Source organism: Ambystoma mexicanum, chromosome 8 (assembly GCF_040938575.1).
Source record: "Ambystoma mexicanum isolate Mex_15411 chromosome 8, UKY_AmexF1_1, whole genome shotgun sequence".
Lineage (NCBI taxonomy): Eukaryota > Metazoa > Chordata > Amphibia > Caudata > Ambystomatidae > Ambystoma > Ambystoma mexicanum.
This window is the reverse complement of record NC_090929.1, coordinates 1,108,423,986-1,108,438,242: the sequence shown is the minus strand read 5'-3', so window position 1 is coordinate 1,108,438,242 and position 14,257 is coordinate 1,108,423,986. Positions and strand designations below refer to the sequence as shown.

The 14,257-nt window shown below is 43.0% G+C and overlaps 1 protein-coding gene across 1 annotated transcript in view; it reads right to left on the bottom strand.

Annotated features, from left to right (window-relative positions):
• LOC138473213 (protein-arginine deiminase type-3-like) overlaps window positions 1-14,257 on the bottom strand; it is a 211,800-nt gene that overhangs the window by 28,381 nt on the left and 169,162 nt on the right. The window contains exons 6-11 of the mRNA XM_069611781.1: window positions 11,639-11,773; window positions 9,160-9,323; window positions 3,277-3,380; window positions 3,079-3,190; window positions 2,066-2,173; window positions 698-852 (exon numbers count right to left, since the gene is read on the bottom strand). Coding sequence (XP_069467882.1) covers window positions 698-852; window positions 2,066-2,173; window positions 3,079-3,190; window positions 3,277-3,380; window positions 9,160-9,323; window positions 11,639-11,773 — 778 coding nt within the window. The remainder of the gene's footprint in view (window positions 1-697; window positions 853-2,065; window positions 2,174-3,078; window positions 3,191-3,276; window positions 3,381-9,159; window positions 9,324-11,638; window positions 11,774-14,257) is intronic.

Genomic DNA, 14,257 nt, shown 5'->3' with positions numbered 1-14,257 from the left:
ATGATAATAAACATAAAATCTATTTTTCATTCTCTCTTCCTTTCCAATTTATTTTCTTCAATGTTTCCATTTGTCCTTTACGTCACTATCTCTATCTCTTCTATTCCTTCTCTTTTATGTTTTTCCTCCTTTATTGGCTTTCTATTTCTCTTTCTTTCCTTGTATTTTTATCTGCTGCTTTACATCTTTTTCTGGCCCATTTTCTCTTATCAGTCATTTGAGTTTCTCATACCCCTTTTTTCTTGTTAATTTTTCTTTCATTATTGTTATCTCTCCCTCTTGCTATTTGGTTCTAACCTTCTTAGCCCCTCTCTTGCCAGAACTGTGTTCTCATTCTGTTTTCCTTCTGACCGTTTCTCTTGCACTCTTTCTTTCTTCTATCACACTGCTTTCCTTTGTACTTTACACCCGCCTCTTGCGCCTCCCCTCCTTCGATGTTTCTAAACTCTCGCTGTATCAGCCCACATGCACTATCCCTTTTCCTCCATGTGCGTGCATCATCTCTCGCCATGTGCATGCATCATCTCTAGCCATGTGCATGCATCATCTCTCGCCATGTGCATGCATCATCTCTCGCCATGTGCATGCGGCACGCTGTCCAGTTCTGATTTGTAATCCCATCCCACTCCTGCTTCCTTACACTCAATCTCTTAAGCATTTCTATGAAGGATCACCCCTTGCTCTCTCGTATACTTACTTTGGTGAGTGACCACCAATCAGGATGCGGCCAAAGGGGTATTCTTTGCCATCCACAGTCACTGGAGGGGACACTTCCAGATTCCCAAAGGAGTCAAGGCTGCTAACATCATAGGGGTCTTCCGGTTCTCTAGTGACATAGCCAAAATCTGGACCCTTTGAGAATAGAATAAACATAGCCATTATCTTTCATGGGTCATACCACTGACTTAAAAACACATATTAGAGCGCTAGTGGTATGTATCATATGAACCTCCAGGAAATATCCACCTCTGCAAGTCCTTGGAGGGACATGAGGGCTTTCATAAGGCAAGTTGAGTTGATTAGGATGACATTTTATGAAGATGAACAATCATCTCACAAGCTGGGCAAGGTCTCTTATGATCGTTATCATTTTGCATGTGAGGCGAAAGGTTCTTGTCTGTGGCTATGGAGGTCTAGTATGAAGGTGCATTGTGTCATGGTAACATGTCCTTGTATGAAGGTGAAACGATTTTCTCAACCAAGATGTATTGTCGTTTCACCGGTGAGGGTAAAAAGGTCTTTTATTAAGGGGGCAATGTCCTTTCTGCAAATGATCAAGTGCCCTTTGAGGGTGAATACATCCCTTGTAAGGATAACAGTGTGTTTTGTGAGGTTGAGAAAGTTGTTTCTGAGGGAAAATACATGGCTTGTGAAGATGGCAGCATCTGTTGTGAAGATGTTTCATCACAAGTTGAGTGAGACTCTTTGGCAGATAAAAAGTGCTCTTATCAGTTGTCTCTTGTGAGGGGGAATGTCACTTGTGTCTGTTAAGAAATTTCTTATGATGGTGACACAGTCCAATGTTTAGATGCTGAAGCATTTCTGAGGATTACATAGTCTTTGTGAGGGTAATTGTCTCCAGTTAGGGCAATGAGGTCTCTAGTGAGGTCATCCTTTGTCAGGGTGAAGAGGTCCCTTGTGAGTTTCAAGTTGTCAAGTCAGGATAAAAAGTGTAACATGTGAGGGGGCTCTTGTGAGGCTGACGGTACGATATCCTTTCATCGACAGGAATTATATCGAAGCAATTCCATTGAAAACTCACCGAAATATTTATTAAGCGTGGGTAAAGGGGCAAAAGGGGCGCGCTGGTTTAGGGGAACGCTAAGTGGTGTTGGGAAAAAAGTGGGATTTGGTAGGAACCCACCCCAAAAAAATGTGATGAGTTTTGTCTGCAGAATTCCTTTGAAGTAAAGTACTGTGACGGAACTGCTGTCGGAAAAACGACATAGAACCAAGGCTGACACAGTAGTTTGTGAGAAATAGAGCAGCCTGTTTCCAGAATAATGCTTTGTAACATCCCCTTAACTTTTGCATACCAATGAAGTCAGGAAAACACTTGCCATACCAGGATCTTTTTGAATGGGAAATTCTTTAGACGTCCATTTCTAGGGGAGTCGAAGACGACGGGAAAAGATTTCTGAGGAGCCTCTACATAGCCAAACTCCATTTCATCCTTGTGAGGGGGAGAGGAAAAGCAAAAACTGTCTGGGTTAGTATGAAAGTGATAGCCAGTAGAACGCTTTAATACAGTAAGTTGTACCAAACGTTGTAGGAAAGAGCAGTTAAGCTAGCCCTAGGTAGTGTACTGGGCCATACCACAGCCGAAGGAATGTAGATTTATACTATCCCATGGTACAATTAAAGAGAATTAAGAGTTTAATTAAAGAATTGGTTGGGCTCCTCTTCCTGATCAAGCCTCGCCCCAAAAAATGTGGTGCATCACTGTCTTTGGCTCATTGGCATTCCTCTTCAACCTCGTCAGAGTGAAGTGCAGTCCACCAACATAAACACTACACCATCATCATGATCATCATTTCACGCTTATTTTTGAAACATACACCAACCCTTTCACAGCGCAACAAAAACATACACTACACACATTTACACACCCATTACATTGTTCATTCATTCAGTGAAATGGATTCACTACCACTGCTAGAATGGGTTCCTAGACATCTGTGAAGAGCCCACCCATCTATAAAAAGAGTAGTGCCTTACTTATTTGGAGGCTATTCACTCCCAATGAGAGAGGTTTCATTTCCAGAGCTATTGTTTCTTGTGGATGGACATTCTTCTGGAACATGAGCCTTCCTGCCAAGTGTTTACACCTGAAGGAACAACTGTATCCTTGAGGCAGGATAGTCGGACCCTTAGGGGAAGAGTATGAGCCTTACACCAAAGAGGATAAGTAGTATGTCCAAGAAACCAATATAATTTGTATGGTAGCAATGGTATTCTTCCCCAGAGTCTATAATAATTGCTAGAAAGGTATCTGCCTCCCAACAGGACAAGTTGTTAGATGATTTTCACACGGATAGAAGTAGGACTATATCAAGTTGTAATGTTTTCTGGCTTCACCTGGATCCAACGGTCCCCTCGATTATCCACCTTAGAACATATGGTCAGCTTGCACCTTGCTTTCTTCACCAGCTGGGCCACCTCCTCTAAAAAGAGGGTATTCTCTGGCAAACTGCAGGCAAAAGAAGTAATCATTACAGGGTCTGGGGATTATAGGCAAACACTGTAGCCATTGTTATACTACCACGGCCCATTTACCTGCAGACAAAGACCTCCAAGGGCTTCAAAGTGTTTGGGGTCATTATCCATGGAGCAATTTGGAACACCACCTTATCAGTAAATATTGGGGCTTCATCTAAATCCTAGAGAGATAACATATAGAAAGGTAAATCACATAGAAAAACAAAAGCATGTCTGAAAATCAACACAGATCTGCCTGCTACACCAGAACCCATTGGAAGTAGGAGCAGGAGCCATGGCCTATATTAGTTAAAACCAACTTTCTGTGCCCGCACCTTGATCTGACAGCTCAATGGCTGCAAGAGGAGTATCTGAGCCCTTACAGGTTTATCCAACACTCCCTTCCCTCAGAGATATCAGAACAGAGATTACACTGTGTGAGGTTGGCATCATGGAAGGAGACACAGACAACAGATTCAATACGTAACAATAGGCTTTTATTAATGAAATGATCGGTCAGGATGGTGTAAAGCCTAACTTGCCCTATGCTAAGGTGGGATTTCCCTACCTAAAAAAACTAAAGATAGTCTGTGTCATTAAGTTCAACAAAAAGGTCTGTGTCCAAAACCTGTGCTTGCCCTCACAACTAAGACAAAACAATGCATAGGAATGTCAAACATAAACTAAATAGTATTCCAAAAGTAAAGTTCTGAGCTATTTCCTGCTCAGGCTTACTCTTCAGCCTCTTTTCCCCAAATATCAACCAGTTCAGCACAGTGTTCAAGTTACCTTCTTTTGGATTAAAGATCATACAGTTCCCCACCTTTGTGAATGTCAGGATGCCTTTCCCCAAGTTCAATATCAAACGATGTTACAAAAAGAAGTATCTTGAAGCTTTATCTTTAAAACTGAGTTTCAACAATTATTAACAGCTCAGGGTTCCCTTCCCCAAGTCTCATATGCACCAAGTGTAGTTTTCCTTTTGACACAATAGTAGGTTTTGTTGTTAGCATATAGGGGTTCTCTGCTCTTGGCATAGTTATGAGACTGCACGGTCCACCCATTATAGGTCACGCAACCAGGAACTTTGAACCAGCAGTTCATTATTCAACATATAAGAGTCCTCTTTATGTAGTTACATTTTCAATTAACCATTCAGTATTCAAGGGTAGCAGTCTTTCTGTTTCAATCAGTTCAATATTCAATATTAGCAGTTTGCGGTTTCATTTAGTTTGATATTAAATATGAGCAATTTGCTTATTTTCCTTCCGTTTGGAATTCAGTATTAGCAGATTGCTTATTTTCATTCAGTTCGGTATTCAATGTTAGCAGTTTGCTCATACTTCATCTCTCGCATGGCTCTCCTTTTGCTAAATTCTATTTTGCTCACAAATCGCAGATTTGCATAACTCCCCTTTTTGTAAAAGGTTTTCTTTCTTCATACAGAGGCTTTTGAGAATGTATCTCTTGATACCCAACCACTCTGTCACTTAGTATTCCTTTCCATTTCATCTTTATTCATTCTTTAGCATTGTTCGGGGATTGTACATGTGTGTTTTATCATGCGCAATTATTCTGCTACATTGTAATCACTCGTGCCTGTCACATACCGGGTTTCCCATTATCGGAAACTCACTGGTTGTGTTCTTGGCTTTCAGCTGGATTCTGTTGAAACGTCTTTTTCCTCTGAGGTCAGGGCCTCACCAGCAGCCCCTCAAACACTTCTAGACTCCCTTCTCAATCCAGGAGAACGAACACTTCTACATAATTTCTTCATAAGGGATCAGCATGTCTCCCAACTGCCTTCTCTGGACTTCTCCAGGTCCCTGGAGACATAGCTCCCTCGCCATGCTTCCTCTCACTGCCTCATTCTGCAGAGTCTCTGCGTCTTAGAGTCTCGTTCTCCACCAGTGGTCCTGGGCAACTCTTGTGTCTCTGCTGCTCTCCCAAATCGCTCTCCTTTCATCCTGTTACTGCTCATTTTATACTCTGCTCAGACTTTGAAAGGTTACAGGTGGGCATACTTAGTTTCAATTGCCTGACTTTGCCTGAACCTAATTGTGGGACATGCCTGTTCAGTATACTTGTGTCCCTCTTTAGACATCTTCTTCATCCCAGTACCAAAGTGGTGAGAGTAAGTGATGTTCAATAGCTTCTTCCTCGTCTCAGTACCAGAGTGGAGACAGTGTAGAGTGTTAATTACTCCCAGTTGTTTCTTCCTCATCTCAGTATTGTCAGGTACCCCAAGAGGGGACAAAAGGGGAAGCAATCTACATTAACTTATTAAGGTCAGGGGAGCATTAAACTGGCTGTCACTAGGATAAGGGGGATACTGTGTCTCGTCGAAAGGTAACCCATTCCTAATCCTTCTCCTCCTCTTTCTAGTACGTCTGGGTTGATAATATCTCCTGTTCTTCTCAGGGACATGGGTAACAATATCCCATAACCACCTCTGGGATAGGGGTTCCTGCCCGAAGAGTGTGTGGAATACTGCATCTCACCTAAGTGCATCCCACTTCCAATCCACAAGGACTCTCCACCTAGGTGATCCTCCCTTGCAGAGACAACCCTGGGGTTAGGATCTTGCAGCCCTGATTTTCTCTTGGTTAGCTGGGAGGGGGTTCTCAGAGCGTTAAATGTTAGAATACCCTCCGATTTCTCACAGCTGGCACCCCTGAAATGTGTCCTGCATGCTGCAGCAAGACTCATTAAAGGACTCTGCAAATTCGACCACATCACCCCAACCCTCATCAAACTGCACTGGCTCCCACTGCAAGCCTGCATTATCTTGAAATCCTGTTGGATCATCTGCAAGGCTGTCACCCTGAAGGCCCCAGTCTACCTCACTGAGAAACTCAGTATCCCCAGAGGCCTGCAATCCCCCAGAAGGAAATGTGCAGACTTGAATTATGATGATTCAAGAATGAAGGAAGCAGAAGACAGCCTTCTTTGTATAAACTCCAAGATTCTGGTACCTCCTCCCCCATCAATATCAGACCTGCCCTATCACTTCTGCAGTTCAGGAAATAGCTAGACACACAGACCTTGCACTCCCCACCATACCTGACACTCAGTGATGTGCTCCCTACATCTTCCCCTTCCCCCTGGTTGCTTGTAGATCCCTTGCTGCCAATTGGCCACCCTCACCCCTCCACTGTCAGCTCCCTGCTCCTTTTTTCTCTGCTTCCCTCGCTGTGTTCTTCCCCCTGTGATTGTAAAGCGCTCTGTTGCTTCCCAAAGCTAGGTCCATGCTCAATAAATGCCATAATAATAATAATAATAATAATAATGATAACAAGTGTTCAATAACCTACAGATAAAATGTTCTATATCCCAAAACCAGCAGAGAAGGCTGGTACCCCAGAGCTCAACAAGAGCAAGGCCAGCATTCCACAGCCTCCAGCTAATTTAACAAACATCCCTGTAGTCCAGATGGGGTATAAACAACACCTAAGGAATTCACGAGCAAGTGCAACACCCCATGGCATACAGGAAGCATATTCAATAGGACCAAGACCAGCTAAACCGACCAACCCACCCCATTACTAAAGGTACTTCTACTACTACTCCTTGTGCCACTACTATTGTTCCTGTATAACTAGTACTACTGATGGTCCCACTGCTGTTACTGCGAGCTCTGGTGCCATTATTTTGACTTCCGGTCTTACTTATCATACTAGTCGTAATAACCATGACCATATTAGTGTTTCTAATTCCAGAACTGCAGGTACAAATAGCAGTATTACACCAGGCATTACTATACATTTCTAATCAGGTTTGTTTTTTATGTCTGCTTTGGTGTTTTATATAGTGCTACAGTTGCTTCAGAGTGGTTTGAGACACTGTTGCATGGCGCACCACCAAACTAATTCAAGGTCCAAGGAACAAAGTGAGTTTCACTGCTCCTTGGGCGTTTTGCTTGGTTGTTAAGCCATTTGGAGCACCCAGATTTCCTGATCGCCCCACAATGTCATGTTTCACAGGCTGGCTTACTAGGTGGCCATGGGGGCACTCTCAAAAGTGGCCAGTTGTCTTAAATGGGAATGCCACTGTCTGGGCGCTGTGTTTTCACACTGTGCTGCTGTAATCCCTCTGCCCTTACAGTTAAAGCTTGGGGTTCCATTGGTGTGGTGAAGTCAGGGCCTTTCTTAAGCCAGTGTTATAGTCTTCTGATAATCATCTGCATACCCCATTCACCCCAAAACCCCCTCCGGTTCTGCAGATAGCTCCTTCTGTTCAAAAGAGGTCGCTGGATGAACCATGAGGGTGGCCTATAAGACAAAGTCAGAGTTGTTGGAATCTCTGCTCCTTGCATGGAAAGCTGCAGGATTGTGGAGGTTCCAGGTCTGGTAGTTGGAAGGCACCAGACCCAGTACAGTCACATCATAGGATGCGAACATAACAGCAGCAACAGTGTGCATGGTGTAGCTGTTTGGGAGGGAAAACCCTTCATAGCATAGACTCCGTAGAAGTAGTCTTACTGGGAACAGCGTTGCACCTGCCAATTTCATGTCCCAGGATGGCCGTATACTAGGAATTTGAGAGGGTCCCAATTCCCGTTTGCAAAGATCCTTCTAAACCCAGATGTCATCTGTATGAACATCTTAGTAGACCGAGCTGACCCTTTCCTTGGGATGATGACTAGAGAAATGCTGACTTCCCTTGGTCAACCATGTAAGGGGTGCTTTTGTAAATCTGTACTGTTCGATTTAAATACCCACCCAAAACAGTGATCTACAATTGTGAAAAGGGATGCAGAGGACCAATTTAAAGAAACTTTAAAACTAAAATATAGGACTCTCCGGGCACGGCCAGAGGATATCTCGTCTTGAGACTGGTCTTGGGGTGGGACATTGTTTGGCAGACCTGCAAAGCCTAGGGCTCAGTAATTCATATGTAAAACGACATTTGGGTACGGGTGACGTTTGCTGAAAGTGGAGAGCTGCCCCTTATAAACCCAGGGTATCCGGCTTGCGTCAAATTGACTCCAGGAATCACTTTCTACCGGTTTGTACGTTTTAGCGAAAGCAGAGGGAGCACTGGCTGAAACCTTTTAGAACATCGGGTAGCATACAAACTGATCTCAGTCAACACACTATCTCCTTAAGGGAGAAAACGTGGTAAAACATCATGTCATAGCACATTTTATGAAGAAGTCTTTGTACATTAAGAGGTACAATTGAAGATTTGTCAAAAGTAAATAAAATGAATGGTAAAAGAAGAGACAAGTAGGACTAGGGAAGTGTTGTCCCCCTCCACATACAACCCCACAATGGGTAAGTTATTGAGTGCCAAATGTGTACATTTGTTTCTACTTTGCCCTAGGATGTGGTGGGGTAAGGGTAGCCTGGTTATTTAAAGTGTTGAGGTCTGTATTTGCACATTCAGAGTTCCTTTGATGGACTAAGTGCCATTTCAATAGATTGTTTATTCATTGAGTTTGTTGGATGCTTCGTGCTACCTTGCAGCCACTTCGGATTGCGTCACCGCCTCGTGGATGATATCGATGCTGGACGTTTCCGGTTCTGTGGCCCTACCACTATTACGACTACTGGTCAAATAACCAGCAGTGTGACCAGTGCTACAAATACTGCTCAAATGTGGATCATGCTATTGTTACTTCTTGTACTCCTACTCCTACTAGGATCGTTACTACTTGACAATGCTACTACAAGGACTACTCATACCAGTGCTACAATTATTGCTGCTATTTTTAAGACTTCCTGCACTACACGTTCCACCCTTCATTCCTGCAGTAGTTTCACTAGCACTAGAAGTAATTGGATTTTGAACCATGTATGCTTAATTTCCCAGGTTTGTTGTTACACCATGACATCCTGTTAGACATATACATTGACCTGTTCTTTAGCTGGTATTCAAGCTTTGCATGCCATTGTGAGCAGATGTTGCTTGGCTTTTTGATGCAGAATGCTGAATTGCTGAACATGTTTTCTTAAATACCTTGTTGCCCTTCTTCTGCAGAGTGAGATGGATGGAAATCAGTCCTGAAAACTCTGCATCCGGGAAGGTGAGACCCTCCACGTAGAACGTTGTCTCTCCTTGGCCGGCACCCGGAACATCGTAGTAGAGCTTATCCCCACCTAGAACATGCTGGTACCTTGAACCTAAAACCACCACAAGACGAGGGGAGCGAAGCAGGCAGAGGTAAGTAGAGATCACCGTGGACTTTAAACTGGGACTAACCACAACAAATTCACAAGGAAACAACCCAGGCAACCCGAGGATGTTCAGATACCAAGTTAGGTGTTGGACAGAGAAATGATTCAAAATGTACTGATTTTATTTAGTTTTGTTAAATTCTAATGTGCCCCCTGCAAAGAGGGCAAAATAATGGCATCCCAGGGGGTTGAGTGGGGAGGGAGTGTGTTGTGGAGGTAAAGAAATAAAAAATGAAAAGGTCCAGACGCGCACACTCAGGAACTAAATAAAGTAAAACGAGGCAATAACTGAATAGGTTGTCCATAGTTCACAAAAAGGTTATTATAGGAAATGACCGCAGCCAAACAGTCCCAGTCCACATAAAGATGTACCATTGGACAGATGCCTAGTAAAAAATGCAGTTTATACGCATACTTCATGCCTCTGTATTTTTTATAGAGCGAACCAAGTGCAGACATACACCATCAGTAAATAAGTCTCCGAGCCCCAAGAAGGGGGACCAGCAGAAAAGAGATCAACTTTTGTATCCCCTGAAGTCCTGTTGCCATCAAGCCACCGAAAGAAATTCCAAAGCCACAGAATTGAATCATCAGGAAGCAGAATAACTATCCTTATTTATCCAGAAGCAGAGGTAGCATACACCTAGAATGCCGTCTGGCTCCATTGTCCAGAATAAACAAGCCCAAACTGTGTCTCACTGCCTCAAGACAATGATGTTACCAAGCTCAACATGTTCAATCAATGAAGGGATGGAACAGGTTGGAGGTTGGCGGGAATTAAAACAGGCAGCAGACGAGACTGTTGAGGTGAATAAGAACGAGGTGGCTCGAGGAAATTGGAAGGAGGAGAATGGCAGGACACATCAGGGAAATGTTGTAGGAGATATTAGAGGACAGGAGGAGAGGTGGAAGGAGTCATTAGGGGAAGGCTGCAGGCGGTACGGAAGAGGAGGTATGTAAAACTAGAAGGAAACATCAGGAGGAGGTTGGTGGAAGTTTAAGAAGGGGGAAGGTTGAAGGAGACTCCAAGAGGAGGAGGAAAGTGTTTGAAGGAGACCTCAAGAGGAGGGTCAAGGAAAATACCAGACAGGGAAAGGAGGTTGGGAGAAAAGACCATGAGATAAAGATAAGTATCAGGGCAGAAGTTGGAGACAATGTTAAGGAGCCAGGTGGAGAAATGACATGGAAAGGCGGAGGTATGAGCAGGTGGCGAACTGGGGGATAGGCATATCATAGAATTCCAGCTCACTCAATACTGATTTACCACAGGTGTTTACTGGTTTGCCACATAATATAGATGCTGAGTCAGGGCTAGGCAATTAGAAAGGTAGAGTCAGGAGGATGCACAAGGGGATTCTGAGGGGTCTGCCTCCACGTTCTGTGGTAAAAACAGTAATACAAAACAGGTGAAATGGGATCTGTTGAGTTGGGATATGAGGAGATCTCATACATCCAGAAAGACATTGACAGCAGGTGCAGTGGACATTCCTTTACCCATGGAGGCAAAAGGGAAGGATGGGGCTCTGCAGAATGAAGAAGAGAGCCAGGATCCTGAGACAGGGAGCTGGATAGGAGTTGCAATGAAAGCTTTATGAAGGCCCACATTGCCACTCAGGTGGTGGAAGCTCAGTAGGCTTCCTCAGCCCTGATTAGCTCTGGCTTCCACCCCTTGCAGGCCTAATGTGTGACACCGATAGTGACCCCTGAATCCAGGATGAGAAGAAGATGACCAGAGTTACCAACCCAAGGGGAAACCTCACGTGACTAGTGTCATCAAATGAAGGCGACAAGAAGGAACTGCGGGGACACTTTAAAGACACACAACTTTGAGTGACTGTACATGATCCCTTTTTGCCCCAGTAAGATAATTGGATTTGAGATTTATCAACTAAAATACCTGAACTGCTAATCAAGGGCAATCCATTGTGGTAGTAGTTAAGCATTTAAGTTCTTTTTCATTTTCCTCATTTAGCCAAAACCTTTACATATCCCTAATAAACTGTTATTTAAGCACAAGATTTGCATCAGTCGCGTGTTGATCCTGCTTTGGATTTTGACACAGTGCATCAAGGCAGTTTGGCAACTCAGAAACAGAAAGATATGCAAGGCACTACCTCACAAAATGGCAAGTGTGAGAAAGTCAGATGAGCAGCAATAGCATAATACAGGAGTAGGGCCACCCCTCTGTTACTTCTCCCTACCTCACCTTTCGTTGTCCACAGTCCCTTTCAGTAGTTTGGAAATTATGCTTCAGGGCCCACCGTACTTACCATGTTTGTGGAACACTCCCACTTTATCCACATCATCCTCTGAAATACGGAGGGTCAAATTGTACTTTTCAAAGATGGTACCTGGGCCACTGCTTCTCAGAATCATGGGAGACATGTCCTCCACATCTAGGAGAGTGGAGACACAAAGGAGAGACAATCATCACTAGATATCAAGGATTCCTCCATTGGAAAGTTATGCAGAGTGTCAGTAAAATGAGGAGGGTGTCCACTGGTAGTGCAGATTCCTTTATCCTGAGCTAAAATTGTCAAGAGCCTCTGGAGACACCTTCTGAAAGTCTGGATCCCTTCTATCCCAGGTCTTTCAAAAGTGTCACTCACTGGCGAGGCCACCAGGGTGTTGTGTTCCCAAAGTCATAAGTGGCGTGCCAGTGACCTGTCATGTCATTTGACCCCTAAGGATAGCATAACAAGGAACATCACAAAATCTTTGGTCAAGGTTGTGGACCAAGATGGAAAATAGGCTGAACCAACCAGCTACTTTCACTAGAAAGACCTAAAGGCACACGGTTACTAATACAAGATCAGTAGGGGTTACAAAGAAGTTCATATGTGTTATAGACAGCTGCATAGAGGTAGCAACTGTTACTCTGTGCTACCTGCAAATGACATCTATAAAGATGCAGACTTGGTGTAAACTAAAGTGGAAGAAATGTGGATAGGCTTGTGCCCTCAAGGTCAGAAGGCTTGCAGAAGAGTCAAATTCATGACTCTTATGAAGTGCACACCTTTTGGTTGTCCTTCCAAAAGCTATGGGAAATATAAGGTGAGAATAACTATGCATCAGCCTGCATAATACAATGTTTTAAAAAAATACAATGGGGGTCATTCCGATCCTGGCGGTAAGGGGTTTACGGGGCCGGTAAAGGTGCCAGATCCGTCAACCCCTTAACGCCTCATTACGAGTACTGGGATCCGCTAAGGACGCCTGGTAAAACCTGCATTGATTCTTCATCTTCACCCTTTTCCTCAAAGATATGGGACATTTGCATCAAGGATGTGCAAAATATGATGTTTTAAAGGAAACTTTAGGTACAGTATTCTCCTGTCTAGCCTGCAAAGCCACACTGATCTTGCCATTATTATGTGTGTCAAAATAAATTTCCAATGCAATGATAGCCTTCAATTCTTTCTTAAATTCAAGGTGAATTGCTGTTGCTTGGGGCAGTTCAGAAAAACTTAAACTCAACCAAATGTCCTTTTAAATTGGTCACACATGCACGTATCTTTCAATATCATTATGTAATATTCCATAATGTTGTCACTGTTAATTGGTCTGCAAATTTCTGCACAACCATCGTCTGGAATTTTTTTATGAATTTGGGAAAATTGTTCAACAAATGATAATCTAGTTAGAGAATTGGTGTGCCCAAGCTAAAGCATTTCTAACACCTTTTTCAAGAACTGTAACTTTAGATTATTTTGTCTGTGTGCATTTCAGTTAGCATGAAAATGGAAATGTCCCTGTGTCTGAAATACAAATATTGAAACATTTCACAAGTTCTTAGTAAGGAATTGAAAATCGTTAAAAAGAAAGCTGTTTTTTACAGCAAAAAAAAAATGTATTTGTGAACAATAAATATCCATATTGTTCACAAATACCAACTATATATAGTTGTATGTATAGTTGTGCTTTCTTTTACTGGAAGGTCTCTTGGGGTTCCTCAGTCGACTCCCTGTGTCTCTATTGCGACTTGACCAAATATAATTTCTCATTTGTATTACATTTTGATTTCAGACTGAATAACAAAGGCAGGATAACTCTATCTTGTTTCCCAAATAATCACTTCCAATGTCTTTCACATCCAATGTCTTTCACAGCATTCAATCCTGAAAAGTAAAACATTTATTAAACTTCCAGAAAAAAAACTCCCACATTTTATGAATCAAATGTAATGGCATCCTCTCCCAAAAAGTTAACTTGAGTTCTGCTTTCATATCTGCACTTCTGTCTTTCGCTTGTATCAAAAGCTCAACCTGGTGTTGTAGTGAATCAGCCTTAGTCACATTCAATATCATCATCATTCATCTTTATTGTATAACGCAGTAGGCTTTAAACTAACAACACAAACATTTATATTCATTCTTACTCACTTTAAAGTATATTACATATTGTTTATTCACTCCTATCAGATTTGTATTGACATCATTCAGGGTCTTTCATATGTGTGTTAAGGATTCAAACGTTATAAACTTTGTCATTTAATTTGATTTTTCACTGCACTAGGCCAGTGTCATGCCTGCCATATCCGCTCATGCTCGGCACCCTGCACGTACAGCCCAGAGATTAGCCAGACCATTTTATACTCGGTGGCGACTCTGGGGGAAGTTTTCTGGCAAACGCCTTCATTCCCGCGCTTCTATAGATAGATATCTATCTATAGAATATAGTCTATATACAGACTTCTATCGCGCTTTTCTCTGCTGCCTACCTTCTGCCTTTCCCGAACGGACATTCCATACCGCGCATACCGCTTACCAGTTATTCCACAGGTATGCGCGAGTATCACATGATGGTACGTCATCGCGCTACTCACGCTCCCTCATCAGCTGACTCACGCTACTCTCGCGCCCTCATCAGCTGACTCGCGC